Raw genomic sequence first — 20,864 nt, 5'->3', positions numbered from 1 at the left:
AATGACAGTTTGACAAGGCTTTGATAGAAAACACTTTTTAACCTGCGGAACACATAGAAGGCTGGTAAAAGTCCTCTTTTATCTGCTGGCATCCCTCCTAGTTTCTCTCTTATCCCTTCTGCCAGAGATGTAACTTGCCACAGAACTGCTATCAAAGCGGCGGCCTCTTATTGAGCCGTATGAGGCAGAAGGGAAATGGCCTCTGATCGACGCAGGGAGGAAAAAAAGGTCTGAGGTGTCAATCAACACACAGGACCCTGAAGAAGGCACCCTCACAGGACGCCTTGGGGTCCTTGGGAAGGATCGACGTGACAAAAGGCCTCTGTCGGCATCAGATAGCATGTGGGAAAGAAGGAGAAAAGAACAGAAGAGGGCATGGCATCCTGAATTTCTTTTATCGCTTCCCAAAAAATAGGCTAAGGATGAGAGAGTTTATCACCTTGTGCTGGTCCCTTAGGACCCCATGGGTGTCCCTGAGTGCTTTTGTTTTAATTAGAAACACATTATCACATCATTTCTCTTCTCTTCTCTTCTCTTCTCTTCTCTTCTCTTCTCTTCTCTTCTCTTCTCTTCTCTTCTCTTCTCTTCGCTTCTCTTCGCTTCTCTTCTCTTCTCTCGTTTGACTCTTTAAGTTAGAGCTGCTGTGCCGCTCGTGGTTTTAAAGCTGTGCACAAATGCCCAGTTTTAAAGGTGTTTCGTCTCTCAGGCAGTCTTTTCTCATGGCATTTGATGTTGTTTTGTCATGAAATTACCCAGACTAACTTAAAAAACATGTTTTGGCCAGATCTTCCACCTCTAGGTATGATGAGACACAAAAGAGAAATGAGGGAAGCTGGGGATTTCATAGTCCGCCTTGATGACCTTGAATGGGATCCACTATCAGCACTGTCTGGCTTTGTTAGGTGATATCGGCCGTAGCTCTCGTGGTTTATGTCAGGAAGTTTCTTTCTGGTGACACCAAACATGCACAGCTTTGCTCCAAACCACAGCACAGTCAGGGATGCTCTCCCTGAAAGCATTTCTGTGACTGGAGAGCTCCAGGCAAAAGTAAACTCCATTAATGGAAACACACACAGACTCGGGCCAAGAGTGCTTTTAGATGATCTAAAGCGTGTTTTTGTTCGTCAGTTTAAAGCAGTATTTTCATATTGCACTCTTTAATTTCTTTTTAAATCAGCGTGTATTTAAAATATCACACTTACATTTACAAAAACTCTTCCCTTACCCGATATAACTCGCATTGCTGTAGTAAGCACCGTAGTGTAGCTGCAGATGCTGCTCTGCCTGCCCCCCCCAACCTCAGCCTGCTGAGTATAGTGGAGGTTGGTTGGAGGCCTCTCTGCTGATATTCGTCCATCATTGATATGCAAGCTGCATCGCACAGGCACTAGCGCAAGGTTAAGCATGCGTGACGACCAGGCTTCGGAACTGCTTCAGACACTCTCTCTCTATCCCTCTCTCGCTCCTGCACCCACATGCAAAAACACATTATTTTTCTTTGCTTCCTCACTACCTTGCCCTCATTTCTCCTCTGTCTCTTTCTCACTTGTCCCTGCTAATTTCTGAGAAGTAAAGCCATGGAGTTGTCCTCTTTTATTTTAGATGCATCATCTTTAGATGACAGGCTGTCTGCCCACTGATCCCTGCAAAGTCCATGGTGACATCCAAGATGGAATATCCTCGTGTTTACGATTTAAATCGCTTAAAGTCCACTTAATGCCAATTTCTACCATTGAAGAGCAGGAAGGACAAAAGAGTGAGACCAGGTGGGCAACAGGGACGCAGCAGGACTCACCAACTCTGATCCACTGCTAGCTACACGTGAATTAGCTGGAAATATTGTGTACAAAAAGTGTGTTTTTAAAAAAATATTTTCTGTGTGTGTGTGTGTTTTTTAATTATTGTAATTTGCAGACACTTTGGTGCATACATTTTCTGCAAATTTTTACAACCTCATGTTACAGAAAAACATTCCTCTGAATGGTTAGTCATTTATTTCTACTTCCTCCAGAGCCTTCATACAGGCCTTAATAGCTTCACATTTCTCCCCAAATTGCTTCAGATTGCCTTCATCTGTATCAGCTTTTTTCAATCTCATCTCCAAGCTTTGTTGTTCAAAAGAACAGAGGCCTATTAGAGTCCCGTAGACAGGAATTCAAATCCTATAAGATTAGAGTGGTGCAGTCCTCCCAGTCATCTCCTTCTCCCTCTGTTTTTAATTGTCGTTGATTGTGGAATGCTGTATTGTGCGAGCCGAACAAAGATTGTGTGCCACCGGACGATGTGTGGAGCTAGCAGGAGAGGAGCGCGTCCCACGCCGTCGCATTCCAGGTCCTGCGTGCTGCTGAATGACAGACCGAGCTCAGTAGAGGGAATGGCAGTGGATACATGCCACAGTGTCAGTGTGTTTGGGCAAGTGTGTGTGCATGCAGAAGAAAGCAAGAGAGAAAAATGCTGTATATGGTGAACAATAAAGAAATTGAGTGATTGCATGTCTAAACAACTAAATGCTGTCTGAAGAATGGATGTCCACCCAGATATAAAACAGGACAAATGAAGAAAAATCCTATTTCTTGTGGTGGAGAAAAATCCTTCCCATTTCTTCTTTTTAATTCTTATTGGTGAAGACTTTTTACTAAGGATTTTTTACTCTTTATTTCTTAAATATACTTTTATTATTAGGAATGAATTTCAAAGCAAAACTGAATTTCCTTCAACAGAAAAAGCAAATTCATATTGAATATGTACTGCTCTTTAAACACCATAATGGTTTGTTTAAATAAATACTACATTTATGTTTGTTTTTTTTTAAATCACCTTTTGAACTATCTTATTGCTACAAGTATTGGTTTATTGGTGGGTAAAATGAAGGCATAAAGTAGGGGTAAAACCATAACTCCAGTCCTCCTAATCCAATGACGGGGATGAATTTGCTCCACTTGTTGAATGGCTCAGTTGCCTCTGTGTGAACGCCACCTCTCTCGCATACCTCATATTTATCAGTCGCACTTCCAGTCGTGGTGGAAAAGCGATTTCCTTTTTTATTCTTGCATAATGTTGCTTTAACTCTCGTATTTTCCAGTAAACTCTTGAGAACAGACTTTTGCAGTGATTAAGCGAGTATGATCACTAAGTGTCGCCATCAAAGTTCTCTCTGTAAACAGCAGTTTAATATTCCGGGGTTTATGGCTGTATTGCATTCAAGATTTACTGTAATAGCTTGTAGAGAAAGTTGAACAAGGAAAACTCTCCTAAAAATCATTGGTGTTCTTTCAGCTGTGAAATTAAACAAACTCCCCACGAGAGGTGACTCAATCTGAACAAATCAAAGCCAATGAAATGGAACTCAAATTAAGAAAGTGATGGATTTGCCTACCCCATTATTTGATTTATCCACTTTACATGTTCTGCAAACAAATTACAGTTGCAGGAGGGGGGGAAAACTCACTGGCTGAAACTTATGTGTAAATGACAGACTTTCACATGAAGGACACAACAGAAATTTTTGCTCACTTACACTGTTGGTAAACAGTGAGTTACTCATCACGCTCTCTCGCCATCTCCCTCTGTTTTCTCCCCTCTCTGATAAGCTGGCATTTCCTGTTATCTCAGCCCTGGGCATTGTTGTCTGCTCTGTGATACAGTAGAGTCTCTGCACTGCTGACAGAACAAGAGCTGGTTCACTCTGTCTGATTGTGCTTGTATACGGCAGGGAGCATTGCTTCCTTTTTACATTTCTGTTCAAGTCTTAATTGCAACCCCCCCCCTTCTCCTCGGTTAGACGGCGTTCTGTCTCTCGACTGTTTCTCATGTGATCGTAACGGCCTTTGGGTGTAGCTTTTTGAGGACACAGTGTGTTCTGTCCTTAGAGCACAGGGTGGGGATTCACAACTGCAGCTGCATTATGGTTAGAGTATCTTGATTAGTTGGCTTTTATCATTGTCTGCCTGTAGCTTAGCTTATGTCGTGAGCTGACGCTATTCTTGTGTTAGTCATATCCTGTTTCAGTGCATTTGCAGTGCACTGTGGTTCCCAAACTGGAATTTTTCAGCTTTTCTAAATGGAATATTTTGGGCCTTTTAGAGATATGTTAATAAAACCGTTTTACACATAGATTGCGGAGCGATCTGTAATTAGAATTCATCCGGGAAACTAAAACTTAGACTTAGTCTTTCATCAGCATTTATGAAATAATTTATAATTCAAACATAATAAGCTGTGCTTTTTTAAATATTTGTTGTTCAAGCAGCTATTTTACAGCATTTATTTTCACCTTGTATTGGAGTATCCCAAGGGAGGTTGCGGGAGGAGAGGATTCTGGGATCTCTAGTTAATGAAAGGTAAACACAGAGTCTACACTGAGGTGAGCCAAAGAATGCAGGACTCTTCCTCTCTGTCAGGATATGAGCTTCATTCTTTTGACTTTAACACATGATATCTCACCTTTGGCAATTTCTCATCTTTGCTGGAGCAAGGTTTCAGTGAAAAACTACTTTATGATTTACAGTCAAGAAGAGTTTTTACCTTTTCCGCTATAAAGATGATATTTGATGACCTTCCTTGTATCCTTAAGACATGGGTTGGTGACCGTTAGAATAGTTTCTGGGTTTTTCAGAGGGCAGCTGCTTAGACAGAGACCACCCTCACTAACTTCTGAGGCACAGCCAGTCATTTTGTTCTATAAGACAGCCTGAAATATGACACAAAATGCTCAGGTTGGAAAAGAGTTTCCTCCTTAGTAGACTTTCAAGAGGTAAAGAGTTAACGTTCAAACTATGTAACCCTCCATCTTAGTGGTTTATCAGCTAATTGCGAAATTGCTGGTCAACCTGTAACAGCTAGCGTCATTCAGCTCAACCATTCTTAACCAGCGCTGGCTGCAGTGTTTTGTTTTTTGGGGTCTTTTTTTGCCGAGCCGGTTATAGAGCATTCAGGCTTGTCGCTGAGCCAAAACTTCACCAAGGGCTTTACTATGTGATGTGGAACGAGAGGGATAAAGGCTACGACAAACATTTGCTCTGTAAAGCAGCATGTGAGACCATCTCGGTGCAGACGAAACGCTGAAGACGAGCAGATAAAACACAGTTTATTTTACTACAAGTGTCTTTCCTCAGGCTGTTTCCATGCTGGATTATAGCACGTGTTTTGTTAATCTTCAAAGAGGTAGTGAACTTTTCCCTCCCGCTCCTCCCAAACTCTCAGCTACACGCCAAACCTGCAGCTGAAGTAAGCCCGTGCGGAGACGAGTCGGCATCAGAGAGAATATACTTTATACAAATATCTCTATTCAAGTGCTCGGAGCCATTAGAGAGATCCCAGGGGACATGGTGGAAGGGTAATGGAGAATATAGATTTAACTTGTGACCATCAGCAAAAATGCCAATTAGAAATGCATCAGTGAGCCCCGGCGATAGAGCCACAGCACACTGCCAGTTGGGGATTAATTTAAGGCATGAATTTGACTAAGATGTTGCAAGAAGTTAAAGGATCTAATGAAAGTCTTTGAACAGTTTTGTCAAGTAATAAATCATCAACGGTGACCAAAGTTTTCTTCTCTACAGTGACGCAAACTTATCCACACGCAAGTGTTCATTGTATTTTTGCCAGTCTTTGGCTTAAATAACAATAAAAGCCTCTCAAAGGCATTACAGCCAATTAGAATCTGTGTTTAAACATGAAAAGGCAAAAAAAAAAAAGAAGCCTTATTTAGTGAATTTGGCAAATTCAGTAGATTCAACGCGTGCTCTCAAGCTCTTTTGAGTCGCATTTGGTTCCCCTTTTACAAATCCTGTGTTACGGTGAGCGACAGCAGCACGGCTGCTCATAATGTTGTCCTCTTCGGTTTTGCTCACTGGCTGCAGCATCACTCCTCTTCTGCTCAGTCCTGACCTCCCTCCACAGCGCCTTTCATTAATCATTTACTCTCTACCTCTCTCTTTCTCTTTCAGCCTCCCTCTTCTTCAGTCTCATTTGTCTCTCTCTTCCTCTCTGCTCCCTGGATCTCCTGTTGCTGCTAATCTTTATCTATTTATCTTTCTCTCCATCCCTCCATCTTTATCTCCCTTTTGACTGGTAAATTACCAATCTTTGTCCACTCTCAGTGCTGTCGGGGTGCAATCTTCCCTTTCTGGAATTTTCTGCCTGACTTTTTGATCCTGTATGAATTTGTGCTCTGAGAATAGCTTATATTAACATGTGCTGTAGGCGGCGCACAACACTTTCAAGCGATTTATTTACTCGCACCTATAGCTGTCAAACTCCCCCTGCACAGATTCATTAAAACTATACCTAATGAAAGCGCTTCACAGATAAGTCTACTGGAACCTGATTTTTCCATTTAAAGTGATTTGGCCGTGATCCCAGTGTGGTACCTTTCCCAGACAAGGTGTGTGCATAAGTAGTCCTGTGTTAATGATATTCTTTGGTGTATAAAGACTCTATAAGCCCCATGGTTGTTTGGACTCTTGTTTTTTTTTCTTCCCTCTGTTGTTTTCCTGAAGCTCTGCGTATAAGATGAATAATTCAGCATTGTAATGGGTCTATATTTGTCGTTGTTTATCTTGCCTCTGTGCCCCCACCACCCTCATCGCTGCCCCACCACCATCTCCTCCAAGCTTTCACTTGTCTGTCTGTCTGTCTGGCGAGCGGAGCTGCTCTACCCGCAGAGGATGCTCCACTTTAATGAATGAAGTGAAGTCATTTAGCAGGGCTCTTAATGGCACATAAAGCCCTGCTGCTAGGCTTGATTAATCAGGGAAAGTGTTTGGCTGTCACACACAGGGCTGTCCTCAGCAGGGGCAGCAGCTTGATCGCTGCGCTCCCTTTTATGGCGGGGTCCCTCTCTGTCCTCGCCAGATTCATCAGGAGCCCGAGCTGCCGGAGCCTCACAGAGGCTTGATTTGGAGAGATGGATCCCGTAGCATTCAGTGTAGGCTCGGCGCGACGAAGACGATAACGCTTACGATCATACCTCCAACTCAAAGACAGGTGTCTGTGATTTGTGTTGCCATTGTGGCCCAGCGCTGCGTGTTGCGGTGTGATATCACTTAGGATGTCTCAAGGATGTAACGAAAACGGTGTAAAACATTGTGTGTTTTAGGTGGCTGGGTGATAATTAATAAAAAAGAAAAAAATCCAACTAAAAAACAGTAAATGTGTTCATTTGTTAAATCCTTTTTTTTTTCTTTTTTTTTTTTAGCACTCCCAAATGCTGATCTCAGTACCTGCCTCACAATTTCTGTGAGTCAGGTAATAAAAAAGCAGCCATGTGGTTGTTCTGTACCTATATTTAAAGCCTGCTTTGACATAACGATGACCAGTCTCTAATCAAGCATTTGCATGATGCTAATTGGTAAAGTGGCTCAGTTTTATGCAGGGCGCCTTCCTCTATACTTGTGATTACTGCTGTCACTGTCTGTATTGCATCAGTCACATATGCTGCAAAATTATGTAACATGGCAAAAGTCTAAAAAAATAATAATAAATCTCAACATTCGGCTGTCAAGCTGCAGAGGATCGCTAAAGTAGATCCTCACTGAGACGAGCTGGAAGGCACTGAGTGATGGGATTGCATTTTTTTTTTAATTAACATCACACAAATGAAAGCAGAGCATTCAGAATGAGGCTGTCCACATTTATGTATTATGACTTTCACCAAGCTGGAGTTTACTGCAGGTCTAATTTGCAGTGTTACTGCTATTATATTGAATTCGGAGGAGTAACTTTTTAAAAAAAATTGCTTTCATTGCTTTTTTATTTCGTGTACGGTCGCTTGAAAGCAAAGCGCTTCAAAGACACTACAGCTCTACTTCACTGTGGCACATTTGCTAAAATTATTCTTTGCTGTGAAAACACACAGCAGAGATTTAAGATGCTAATTTAGTGGGTTTTGGTTTTTTTGTGTGTGTAGGTAAGCATATCCAGGAGATAACTACAGCGTATAACTTCCTGTCTGTGACTTGGTTCAATAGGATTACTTTTCCATTGTTATTACCTCTTCACAGGACTCTTTAAAATGCGTTTATAAAAATATAATGAAATCCAGCGCACACACCACGGTATGCTACGCTTGTGTAGCTTCCAGTCCATCCTGTATGTTATGATTTCAGCACAGCATGTAGTCATTTGCTTTTTCTCTTCAAAAAACGGTAGGAATCACTTCTACTGTAGCTCCGTAGACGTTTTTTTTTCATTGCAGGGTTTTGTGTTAATTTGCAGAAGGAGGTCACAGCAGGGTGCTTGACTAACTGAGACACCGCTCGGTGAGAATCCTCAACATTAGAATATGAAAGTTTACAGATCTCATGAGGATTCATCTCGGGGCTCATCCGCTAGCACCCATCACCTCCATCCTTTTTTTCCCTCTCCGTCTCTCTAATCCCTCTTCTTCTCTCTCTGCTTGTCACCAAAACCTTTCATCTCGCTCTGTTATACTCCTGTCCCACCATCGCTCTCTTCCTCTTTAATTTTTCTCTGTAATTTTCCTCCATCCTGACAACGACAGAGGGATATGGTTCCTATATGAATGTGTCTTTTTATCTTTTTATGGTTGTTTAATACACGAGCAACTCTGTACTGAACACATGTTCAGAGTACTGATCACGTGTCCAACCTGTGTTTGACCAATTCATGAGAGAAGTTGCAAGTTAATCCCTGGTTGACAGCATAGAGAGGCTCTAATCTCCAGCTGTTCCTCGAAAGACAGAACGGTAAATCACTGCACTGAATTTTTATTTTCACTCGTTTACACACACACACACATTTATTTTTAGACATGTCAGGCAGTTGCTACATTCAAAAATACTTATATAATTTTAATAACGTTTAACAATATTTCCGTACGTTGTGCAAATGCCACATTCCTAGAGCAACGCAGTGTTGGACCCTCGTTCAGCCGAGGTTGAAAAGCCGAGGCCTCAATTAAAAGATTTACTTTCAGTGAATTTTGATCTTCTGTATGACTTGAGCAGAAAACCAGCAGTTACTTGCATTTCATTTTTCTTTTTTTTCTAAAGGCTAGACTGAATGTAAGTAATTTTCCTGCTGAATGTGTAGGAGTATTGCAGATTAAGTGCTACAGTATGTGTCCAAACCTGTAGTAACATCGAAATAGTTGTTTTAACGATGTGACAGGAATTAATCGTTAAAGGTGTGCTTATTTAATTGTTAGGTCCAAGGCAATAATCATGGTTGTGTTTGCCTTATTGGAAGATAATGATGACCGGGAAGGTCTTTCTTTCTTTTAACATTGACTTGCTAAAATATGCTTCCCTGGAAAAGATGACGTGTGCATATGTTGAGAACCTGTAAACACCTTTCACCCTCATACCAAGGAGTTGCAGGCTTTTGATCCAACCACCGATAACAAGCCGGATGGTCCCTCTGTGAGGACGCAGGTTTTTCAAAAGACATTACAGTTTTTCCATTTTGCCTCAGTCCATTTTAAATGACTTCAGTCCACAGAGAACACGGGCGTTTCTGGATCATGTTTACATATGGCCTCTTCTTTGCATGATAGAGCTTTAACCTGTTCTGAATGCAGTGCTGCCCGAGGGCCCAGAGATCACGAGCATCCAGTATTGATTTTCAGCCTTGTCCTTTGTTCACAGATTTCTCCAGATTCTCCGAATCTTTTCCGTAGACAACGAGATACTCAGTCTTCACAATTTTCCTTTTAGAAAAAATATTAAGGAATTGTTCCACAATTTTCAGAGATAATTTTTTCGAGGTTGCTGAACGTCTGCCCATCGTTTTGTCTGAAATGCCCTTATTATACCTAATCATGCTGCTGAGCTGTTGCCAATTAACCTAATTAGTTGCAAATTGTTCCTCCGGCGGTTTCTTTTTAGTACTACTTGAAATGTAGTTGCTCCCCTTGTCCCATCTGCATTTTAGTTCATGCTATCAACTTGAAAACGAGCTAATATTTGTCATGAAAAAGTAAATTTTCTCTGTATAATAATTTTATATATTTTCTGTGTTCTATTGTGAATAAAATGCGGGTTTATGAGATTTGCATTCTGTGTTTAGTTAGATTTCTTACAGCGTCTGAACAGTTTTAGAATCGGGGGTGTATAAGACTATAGAAATTGAATGAGAAGCAGCTAAGCTGACAAAAAAAACGCTGGAAGTAAGTGAGAATGATGTGGTGGGAGAAAAGCTCAGAGTAGTGATTGCAAATGTTGAAATAAATACTTCTCTTCCGAACACAAAGGAACAACAGATAAAGTTTCAAACACTATTGCAAAATTGCAACTGAAGTGCTAAAGATTCAGGTATTTACCTCAGTAGCTTTTAGGGCCTTTATCTTTACAATATAAAGTGCTTTGGGGCAACTGTTGTTGTGATTTGTTGCTATAAAATAAATTTTGAAAAGTCAGTTGAATTGAAAACTTTAGTTAAATATATTTACCAGATGACCAGAAGCATGACGGTCACCTGGAACTTCATCATATGATGAAGTTCAGCAAAGCCAGCCTCTCTTTGTTTGCTGGCTTGACAAAATCTAAAACCACAGTTAGCAACTTTCTCCATGAAGCAGCCATTTCTGCTTCAGCCTCTTTGCACTCTCGCATTTTAAAAAAAGGGGGTGTTTCACCCATCATGTGACTCTTTGTCTGCACAAAAATCTTTTGAATTCAACGTCACTAAACTAAAACTAAAAGCTGAGGAGTGTGGAATAGAGGTCTAAGGAAAAATTGTGTAACGCCAGAGAAGGCAGTCACCTGACACATATCCACCGCTACCTCCAAAAAGCCAATCGTCTGTTTTATAACAGCTGAGCTGCTGAATACCAGGCCAATCATGTTTTGTACTGGTACAAGTGTGTGGGTGTTGTAAAACATTGTGCATAAGAACGAAAAAGCCCTGTGGGGGAGGTGGATGTTTGGGGTGGAGGGGGGGATATTTGGGGTTATTTTTTGTGTTATTATTAGATTTGATTATTCTGTACATGCGTTTTTTATGTGGTGGTGGTGGTGATTGAAATTGCAGTTATGCCTCTCGCTCCATCCATTTAAATCAGGGGTTCTCAAAGGTTTGATGACTAAGTGCCAATTTAAAGAGCGGACATATGATTGAGGGCAGCGCGGGGGGGGGATGCATGCATCAAACACTTTGATGGTTTGCAATGTGTGTGTTTAGAGGATGATGGTTTATCTTGGTAGTTGTAGTAGTTGAATCATAAGTGAGGTGGCTTTCGCATTTCTTGATTCTTTGTTGATTTTATAAAGATAAGCGAATAGAAATGCTCAGGTCCAGGTTCTGAAGCGAAAACTGGCCTCATTTTGAGATTTCTTTATTTGAATACTGGCCGGGTTTCTGAGCCTGCAGTAACTGCCCGGGGGCGTCACCACCATGGTTGCTAAGGGGCAAGACTGCCTGATTGGATTTGGAATAAACTGCACAGACACTATTTTGAGTTTTTGATCAAATATTTCCTGCCGCAAAACTCTCTAACTGCCATTTTGGACATAGTTTGCATTCAACACCTTCTGCAGGGAGAAACTGATTTCCTGCCACTGCCCACACCTGAATAACATTTGTGCAGTAAGATACTTTTATAGCACTTTATTCAGAGGATACTAAACGCCGCTGCCTCTGCTGTGGCGTTTGTGCAAATTTCTCCCTTAAACAAAAACATTAAAAGTAAGTAATGTGGAACTACAACAGGACCGGCACCCAGCAGTTTTCCCAATAATGCAGTTTTGGTAATACAGACTGCTAAAAATCATTAATGAAGATTGCTTACTGGCAGTAAGGATTTGATTGCTTCCCTTTTCACTTATATAACATTTAATTTGATTTTCCTGGTCAAATATGTAATTAGGCTATGTCAGCACAGTATTGAGTCCTGGATATATGTCACTTAACGTGTCGATTCAGATCAGAAGTATAATCGCTTTTCCATTTCATCTTTAACAAGGGTGAAATATTCTGAAGCTAATCTATAATAGGCAAACCTAATCACTGAAACCATTGCCTGTTGTGATTTGAAGCTCTGCCAGACTTTGATCGCCATGGCAGTAAATTGATTAGCAGTGATCTGTTGGTCTCCTAAATGCTGATCCTGAGGAAAAAAAAGCTTCATGTCTTCGCTTTAAGCTGAGGTTGTGGTTGAGCTCCGAGATAGCTCTCCTCTCCCTGATTTCCTCTCTGTTCGACAGCCTGGTAACAGCAACAGCGGCTCTGTTACAAGACTGCGTAGAAACTGGTCAGTGTTTCTGCCTGCTGCCTTCATTAAGCTAAGCTCAGTCTCTGACTGTCTGAGCTTGCTGCAGCTGTCTGGTCTTGTAGATTTTTGCGAGAGCAGCCGGGATGGGGTTCGGCTTGAAATATGAATTTAATTAGATGTGACTCAGAGAAGACGGAACCACTTGAATTTGAAGGATAAATGGGTCACTTGGAGACCTGAAAGTTCACCCCTCTCCTCTGCCTATGCCTTCTCTGCTAGAACCACCACCGTGACGCAAAACACGCCCAGAAGTGCATTTGTGCACACGCTTACGAGCAGCATGGAGTGGAAACAAAGCGGGAGGGGCCCAGCACTCTAATCATTCTAGCTGCAGCTTTGATTAATGTAAAGTGCTTCATATTTACAACAGAAATTGCCAGAGTAGTCAGGTAAGAAATGGAAAGAAACGTGCGTGTCCGTCAGCAAGGGCAAACGCCTCAAAACTTCAGTGTGTATGGACTAATATGGAGTCAGGGAGCATTTCGAAAATCATTGGCTGCCTCAATTTGAGCACTGCTGCCCACAGATATGACTTAAAGTGACAGTTTATTTAACGTGACAGGAGAGCCATTGTCATGTTTTCATTTTAATGTGTCAAATTTAGAGGATTCTTAACCTTGAACAGTCCCCCATCCTCTAATCCTCAAACGTTATCTCTGCTCAGTGTTTGGGCTCCGTCGTCCTGCCGAGTTCCTTGTAGCTGCTTGTGGTAAGTGAGCAAGTTGAACAAGTGGTAAGTGAACAATGAGGCAACAGCATGAAGGGATTTAGTGCTTTCAAAGCCTATCACTCGCCTTGGAGGAAATGAGTAGTTGTGAGTTAAAGTTAGGCAGATATCGAGTGCTACCAATATCTGCTCTGTTGCTTTCTGCTTATCAGCCACGTTTAAACTCCACCTGTTGGTGTGTGCTAAGAGAAGGAGGGTGTTAGGGTGTATTTTGCAAGCTTTTACGCCTTTAAACTCCCTGTATTTAAGGTCAAAAATGAACCAAGTCTTCCTTCTTTTTTCCCTTTCTTTCATCACCTCTCCAAAACTTGTAATAGCATATGTACCTGTGGTTTCACTTCTTTTTAAAAAAAACAAAACTGCATCACCTTTGCCACTACTGCCCTCTTCTATCCACCTTTCCTAGGTTTCCTCACTTCCTTCGATTCCCACCTCTCTATTAGGACCAAAGGTCACAGCGCGGAGCCTCTGTGAAATCAATCATAGGTTAAAACCTTTAAGTCTTTATCCGAGGCAGCTACCATGCGAGGCTGTATTTAGCATAGTAATAGATAGCTGACTGAAAACAAACTGGTGCATGCTGAGAACAAGCTTTCATTTCTTTATTTATTCCCACTGACACAACAAATTCATTCATGCAGCCCATCAGGTTGTCATCATCGCTACGAATGTATTCACTGCAGATACATGCGATCTGTCAGTATTAATAAATAGTTCTATACTGATGCTGCAGTGGCTGGCGGTGGGGTTCACAGGAGGGAGTGACAGATTTCGACAGGCTGACAGGAAAACGAAGCAGAACAGAGCGACGGAGCAAGTTCGTTCCTAGAAATGTTCGGGGGTTGTGCAGCGCCTTGGAAAAAAAACACACACACATCGGGCACATCTTTTATTCATGTTCAGTTGTCGAGGTGTCAAGAGTTTTGTCAAGCCTCTCATTGTTCTGTTAACCTTGTCCCTGTGAAACGTTCTGTCTCTATCTCTTTGGTTACACATTACAGCCCGGCCACGGGGGGAGGAGAGGGGACATGGGGAAGAAGAGATGGATATTGGAGGGGAAGGATGGACGGAAAGAGGTTCCCTCCTCGTCCTTTCATCGTTAAACAAACATGGCCTCTGTAAAAAAATAAAAAAGGGTGCAAGACGAAACCAAGACAGAAAAGGCACAGAGTGAAAGGGAGAGGAGGGGGAGGTAGACGAAGGATGAAAGCGATGAAGAAAGATGGAAATAAAGGAGAGGGACGGAGGAGGTGGGGGCCGCAGACAGAGTACCTGTGTGCATAGCAGAAAGGTGTGCAGTCCATCATCTTCAGACAGGCAGACAGAGCTGTCTGGGGAGTTTATTTTTACTTCGGTGTAAGAGTCTGGATCTGCTACAACAAGCTGGTAGCACCTTTCAGTGGGTGGGGGTGTTCTAGGACAGCTGCTGTCCCAGTGTGGCCATCGTTCATGGCTTCATGCCTTCAGAAAGTTGAACCCACTAACGTACAAAGCTCCAAGCTCCAGCTCAAAGCGCTCGATGCATCATGTTTAAGGCTTCTCAGATGTGTGTTTGAATCGTCTTTCGTCATATACAACAGTACAGTACTCTGCAAAAGTCTTGTACCACTTCATCATTTCTTTATAGTTTGGTAGGAAAATGGGAAACGGGTCCAACAATTAATTGAAACTTGTAAACTCACATGGAAATACAGTACATATGGCAAAAACAGAGTGTGGTCAATTCTAATGAGCTTGAAAAAAATGTTGGTATAATCAGCTTTAGTCTCCAACACAGTCTGAACTCTCTGGTGTCATTTGTTTAAGTAGACTTCAGGAATAGTTCTCCAGGCTTTTTGAAGAACATTTAAAGCTCTTCTGCGGTTCCTCGTACCCTTTGTTCCGTTCTCTGTCACGATGATCCCACACTGCTTCAATAAAGTTGAGGTTTGGGCTCTGGGGAAGCCAATCTATGGCTGATAGGGTTTCACTGTGTTTTTCTGTCCGTGATGATTAGCAGCGATGATTTGATGATGATTTGAACCAAAATTTTCCAGTTTGGATTCATCACTCCATCAGACCTGCCACAGATTTTCAGTCCACATCTTGTGTAATTTGATGTACCTTAGCCTTTTCTCCCTGTTTCCCTTAAGAATTGCTTCCTATGGGCCAGCCTTCCCCTAAGACTGTTTCTGTAGAAACCTTTGTGGATGGATGCTGCACATCGTGTCTGGATTTACCAGGTTTTCACCTAATAGCACTTTGGGAATCACTAATGATTCTGTGGAAGTAGCATTGCATTAAATATATTTTGAGAGCAAATAGTATTTGCTGTCAAACTACTATTTCATGTCTGTCAAACTGTGTTATCTTCTGTCTTTTGGCATTTGTCATAGATTCAGCTAAAGAAATGAGGAGAAATTTTGTGTTTTCTTTCTAGTTTTTTGGGGGGTTTTGCAACAAAATGCTAGTAACAAAGTGCCCAAAGATTTAAAACTGTCTTTTTGCTGTTATATGTAGACACCACACTGTTTAGGTGCCTTTCTATGCTTGGATGATTCATAGGTCAATATTAAGTGGCTTAAGAAACGAACAAAAAAACCAAAAAACATGTCTCTGAAAATGGCCAAATATGCAGACTGGACTTAAAATGAGAGAAAAAGCAACCAATGTCCAAAGAAAAACTTTGAAAGACCTTCAGAAAGTCTGGAGAACTATTTCACTATGTCCCCATAATCTTTAAAAATGATGATAGAAATGTTGGCAGTTTTCCAGCGGTATGCATTAGACAGCGACACACTGATTCACTGAGAAATAGTCAACAGATTAGTCATTTAATTGAAGCCATATATAACACAATTGTATTAATACATTGCTGTTTCAGCACACATCAAGCCCACTGAGTATACAAACATCTGACAGAATAGTTTTTTGTACTAATACTGCTAAATACGCTGATCATGTTCATATCCCTGTAGAGTTACTTTGTGTTCTTACAATGGCTAAATCTCTAAATCTACACAGTGCCATTAGGAGTCAGTGAGATCTGCTGTTGATCCCCTGTAGATCAATTTTTACCTTGTATTTATAGACCAGTAGATTACCCCGTCCTCCATTTCCTAAGTTGCTGTTAGTACCAGGAGAGGCTCACAGGGAGGAGAATTGATTAACAAATCAAGCCTGTAATTAATTCTTACTGTGATCAAAGCCATGGGAGGAAGTCCATGGAGAGCCCAAGGCATTGAGGTGAGGTATTTCTCAGTGTGGTCCCACCAGGCCTACTGTTATCACTGTGTTGTTTTAGCTTATATGTTGCGTGAATTTCGAATGTTTTTAATGGTTGTCCTGTCTGTTTGGCAATTTGGGGGCAGGAATATTGCTCCTAAGTTAGAGTGTGTCTTTGTGTTTCCCCTGGGAATTCTAACAGACTCTGCAGTTTTCACTCATCTCCTCATACAGGATTCTAGTCCTGCCTGGCTGCCTGGCAAATTGTATCCACGCCTAGGTGTTCGTCTTTAGTGCAGTTTCCCACTATGTATGGATTTATCTCAAACACCCAGAGAAAAACGTATTTATTTCAATATTTGGAGATTTGCAAGTGCTTAGTAGTTGCTCTAATTTTTGCCTGCTTGTAAAACTAAGACTGTTTTCACTGTCTCTTGCTTACTCGCCTCATATCTGTTTGCCTCTGCTAATTTTCATCTTTTGTCCTGCTGTTGTTCTTTGTTTGTACAGGTTGGCTCTTTATGTGTACGAGTACCTGCTGCATGTAGGAGCACAGAAGTCAGCACAGACCTTTCTCTCAGAGGTAAGTCACGAAAATGCTTTATGTGTTTGTGCCGGACTGCAGGCCATGTACTTTATGTGTCCACTCTGAAGGGTGGTCTGACCCTCATATAACATGTCGAACAAGTGTAGCGGCTAATTGAATTAGCCTGGCCTCGCAGTGCTGAGACAACAAGCTTTTTAACATTAGTGTTGCATTTAGTGGGACTGGAGCCGGCGCGCAGGGAGACTTATGATGCTTAGGCTGGAGCTGACGTCTCCGACTGACATCATTGTCTGATCCGCTCGGCAGCTTTGTGTTTGTCCCTCTCTTCCCATCTTGCTCTCCTCTGTTTTTATTGTAATCTTCCTGCTCTCCTTCTCGTCTGTCTCTCCACTCCTCTCCCTGCGCTTGTCCTCACTTTAATTCCGCGGAGGTGAAAAGGTGATGAGGTGAAAAGGAGGTCAGCTGATGATTGTGCTTTGCAGTAAATGACGGTAAATTGCAATGTAGGAGACAGTAGCTAGAGGCTTGTTGTACATCGGCCAGAGGAAGAGGAGAACAAAGGGGGAAAGGGGGTGTGGGTGGTGGAAAAGGTTACATCATCAGCTGGCACCGATTCTCATCGTTCTTAGTGTGTGTTCGCACACGTGCGCACACGTACCTACACCTCAGTTTCTCTCAGACACCCTTTCCTCTCTGCCGTATCACTTGATCTCTCTTCCGCAGATGAAGAAGATAGGCGGTGTCATGTTCAAGTGTGGGAATGCATTCGGCGGGAGCGCAACAAGTATAAACACAGCCGCTTTTGTGCCGTCCGCATGCACACATATGCAAGCATACACGTGCACGTACACACAGAGCATAAACATGTTTGCAAAAAAAGTGTAACTGGTGCTGGAAGGGTGGGTTGTAGTACGGCTTTAAAGCCCTGTGTTATCATTCACATGGGTTTACAGCGCATCCTTATGCTCATGGAGCAGGAGCCCGGGGCGGCAATTCACAAATCGTAAAGGGATACCTTGATATAAATATCAAATCACAAACGGACAGCTTAGAAGAAGTGGCAAAAAGAAACCACGCAAACCTCTCAAACTAAATTGATGGCTCAAAGAAAAACAACAAAAAGATCTGAAACCTTAAAGACAATACAGCACAAATTCAAAAGGTTTACATTTTACGCGAGTAGGGGTGAAAACAAAACTGTGCCCATGTCACACATTGCCTACATCTGCCAGCAATCATGCTAAAGGGATCTTTCTGCAGCATGACCTCCTAAAAGACCTCCTGGGAATGCAGACCACGGGAAGACGGGATATGCGGGCACATTCGTTGTTTTTTGGGGGTTTTTCTCCACACTTTCCAGATGAAGGGGAAATACAAGAGACACTAGAAAGTGTCCTGACCTGAACTGTGTGCAATCTTGTTTGGTCTAAGCTGCAGCCAATTAAATGTGAGAAATTATGAATGTCATGCTCATTCTCGATTTTTTTCTGTATCGTTTCTGCCAGTTCGAGAAAGTAAAACCTTCTTTGTCATGGTGTGTAAATGGAAATTGCTGGCTGCCAATAGGGTTTACTGGAACTGCGAACTTAGACTAAAAGCATGCGGGCCAAACAAACAGGGGCAGTTCCTGACCCTCCCAAAACACTTCAAAGCAAACCATTCCTTCTAAAAGTCGCTGTGTCTGATCTGCAGCTGAGGTCAGGACGATCTGATTGAACATGCGGTGATTCAGCTTTTCCTGTTATGTTATGTTTTCCTGTAGCAGGTGGCACAATAGTCTTCTTCTTTTACTTGGATTAAACATAATATGAAGGGAAATTAAAAAAGATGAACATGAGGTCACTCTGAGAAGTCAGATGCAGACAAAACAATTGTGTCATTGTCTCACTACTGCTCACACTTTTCAGCTCTCTGTGTGTGGTGTGTGTGTGTGCATACAGGGTCAGAGCCAAGGTGTGGGCTCCAAACTCAAACCTAGTCACCACACACAATCAATAGAAAAGCCCATTAGTGGGGTAAACACATAGTCATAAGGCTGAAGTTACAACCACTAACTACTGTTTCTCTTGTGCTTTCCATGAACCACTGTGATTGTCCTCACATGGATCCATTTATGCAGCGCAGCCTTTGAGTTCTACTTGTCTAAGCCTTATCAAAAATTAAGACGAACGTGGGGCTAAGCACAGTTCATCCATGAACACTGTGCTCAAAGTCGTCCTACACGTGGGTGATGTCACTGATTCTGACGAATGCTGCGATTGTAAACGACATGTTGGACTATGGTGTCAAGTCATCCCCATAACCGTTTATGCACACACTTGAGGCACGCTTGAAGTCGCTGCAAAACAAAGCAATCACTCTTCCTACTGTTGCAGCAATCTCCCTCTGTGCTCCTGCGTCGGTATATCGCTGAAATGCGTGGAGGAGCCAGGCTACGAGAATCGAGAGCCTAAAGTGACAGCAAAATGCACAGCACGTCAGCAGCGGTGATGTCATTTTTAGCTGTTTGCAAGGCCGACGACAGCCTGCAAGGTGCTACGACTGTTTCAGCTGACGTGTCAGTCTGATGAACAGCGTCTGAAACCCTCCCACTGACGCTGTGTTTTTCTTTCTTCGGCACCAGTGAAGTTCACCGCGCTAACTTCAGCAGATTATCACATAAAATCCACAGCAGTTTTTCCAGCAGTAGGTAGATAAAATTGATTTTTCTCCTTTGTAGATAGCTCATTTTCTGCTTTTTAAATAACTATCTATTCCTCCGCCCACCCCCATCTGCACTTTTCCTGAACTGGGAATTTGCTTTATTATAAACTGCTTTTTTAAGCATGTTGTAACCAATATTCACTTCCACTGGAAACTACTTTGTTTTGGTGTCTTATTTGAGTGGTATGCTGCCCCAGAAGAAAAGAACATTTTCTTTTTTTCTCCACCTTGTTTTCACATTTCAGATATTTTATTTTTGATTCAAATCTTAATACCTTAAGATGCTCTTTTCTCTCTCTCTCTCTGTGTGTGTACCGATTTGTTTGAAATAATCACATCTCAAGATAACAGTAAGATCCGAAAGAGAAATTAATTTGCTCGTAAATGAGCCCGGACAATATCCGAAATTTGTCTCAGTGATCAGATTCAAATCTGTGTAATTTGTCTCGTGCTTTTCATTCGCATATGCTGTCACTCTCAAACTGAATTTTATCATAGGCTGATTTACGCTTTTGCTCCATGTTTCCTCTGTGGCGATAGTGGTTCTTGATTTGAGAAAGAAAACGCTGCTGTTAGCAAGTTTCCTCAGAGACGCCTCGTTAAACTTATTAAGAGTCGATTGCCCAACACTTTTTTTTTTTTTGCTCTGTATTGAAAACCTGACTTTAAGGATTAGTCGGTCAAATTTATTGACCTAATATGAGCCTAATATTATAGGATAAATGCCTGAAGGCAGAGATACATGTGGGGTGGCTGTAGCTCAGGAGGTAGAGCAGGTCATCTACTAGTTGGAAGGTTGGGCAGAGAGTAAATGCGTGTTATTATTATGATTATTTGATGGAAAGCATGTATATGAATGGGCATGAATGAGGTATGTTGTATAAAGTACTATGAGTACTTCAGGTAGAGTAGAGAAGCGCTATATAAGAACCAGTCGAGTCCACATGCAGTAAAACTCTTATTCCACCTTGCTCAATGGCCATCTTCAAGAATTGCATTTTTTGCTGTCAGACTTATTTAGAAACTTGTCTGTGTTCATTTTTTTTAATAGGAAGGAAGGTAAAGAATTTAGAGAGAGCAGCAATAAATGAAACTCAAAGTTGATGAGCTCAGAATGATGGATAATGCTGTGAGGAGGAGACTGAAGGGTGTGTCGTAGGCCGCACAATAGTCTGGCTGGGCTCCTCAGGCCGGTACATGTCTATGACCTCATACCCTACACACCTCCTGACCGAGGAAGCAAACGCACACTTTCATGTACTCATGAATACAAGAGCTTTCAGGCACACATAAACCCACTTATCCACTTATGATTCCACGAGAATCATAACATAATTACTTAATGGCGTGTGTTATAAGAATTCCCTCGCACCCTCTTTAACCTTATAAAGCCGGTAATTCAGATGTCAGGCATGTTGTTATACTTGCTATGTTTCTGAAGGATCTCATTC

At 41.9% G+C, this 20,864-nt stretch overlaps 1 protein-coding gene across 1 annotated transcript in view; it reads left to right on the top strand.

Annotated features, from left to right (window-relative positions):
• The window catches only part of ssbp2a (single stranded DNA binding protein 2a), a 56,234-nt gene that overhangs the window by 5,684 nt on the left and 29,686 nt on the right, over positions 1-20,864 (top strand). Inside the window, exons 2-3 of the mRNA XM_005722311.2 lie at positions 16,674-16,750; positions 19,611-19,641. Of these exons, the coding sequence (XP_005722368.1) occupies positions 16,674-16,750; positions 19,611-19,641 (108 nt within the window). The remainder of the gene's footprint in view (positions 1-16,673; positions 16,751-19,610; positions 19,642-20,864) is intronic.

This window comes from Pundamilia nyererei, unplaced genomic scaffold (genome assembly GCF_000239375.1).
Source record: "Pundamilia nyererei isolate P.nyererei 1_Seehausen unplaced genomic scaffold, PunNye1.0 scaffold00006, whole genome shotgun sequence".
NCBI lineage: Eukaryota > Metazoa > Chordata > Actinopteri > Cichliformes > Cichlidae > Pundamilia > Pundamilia nyererei.
This window is presented reverse-complemented; position numbering and strand designations above follow the sequence as displayed.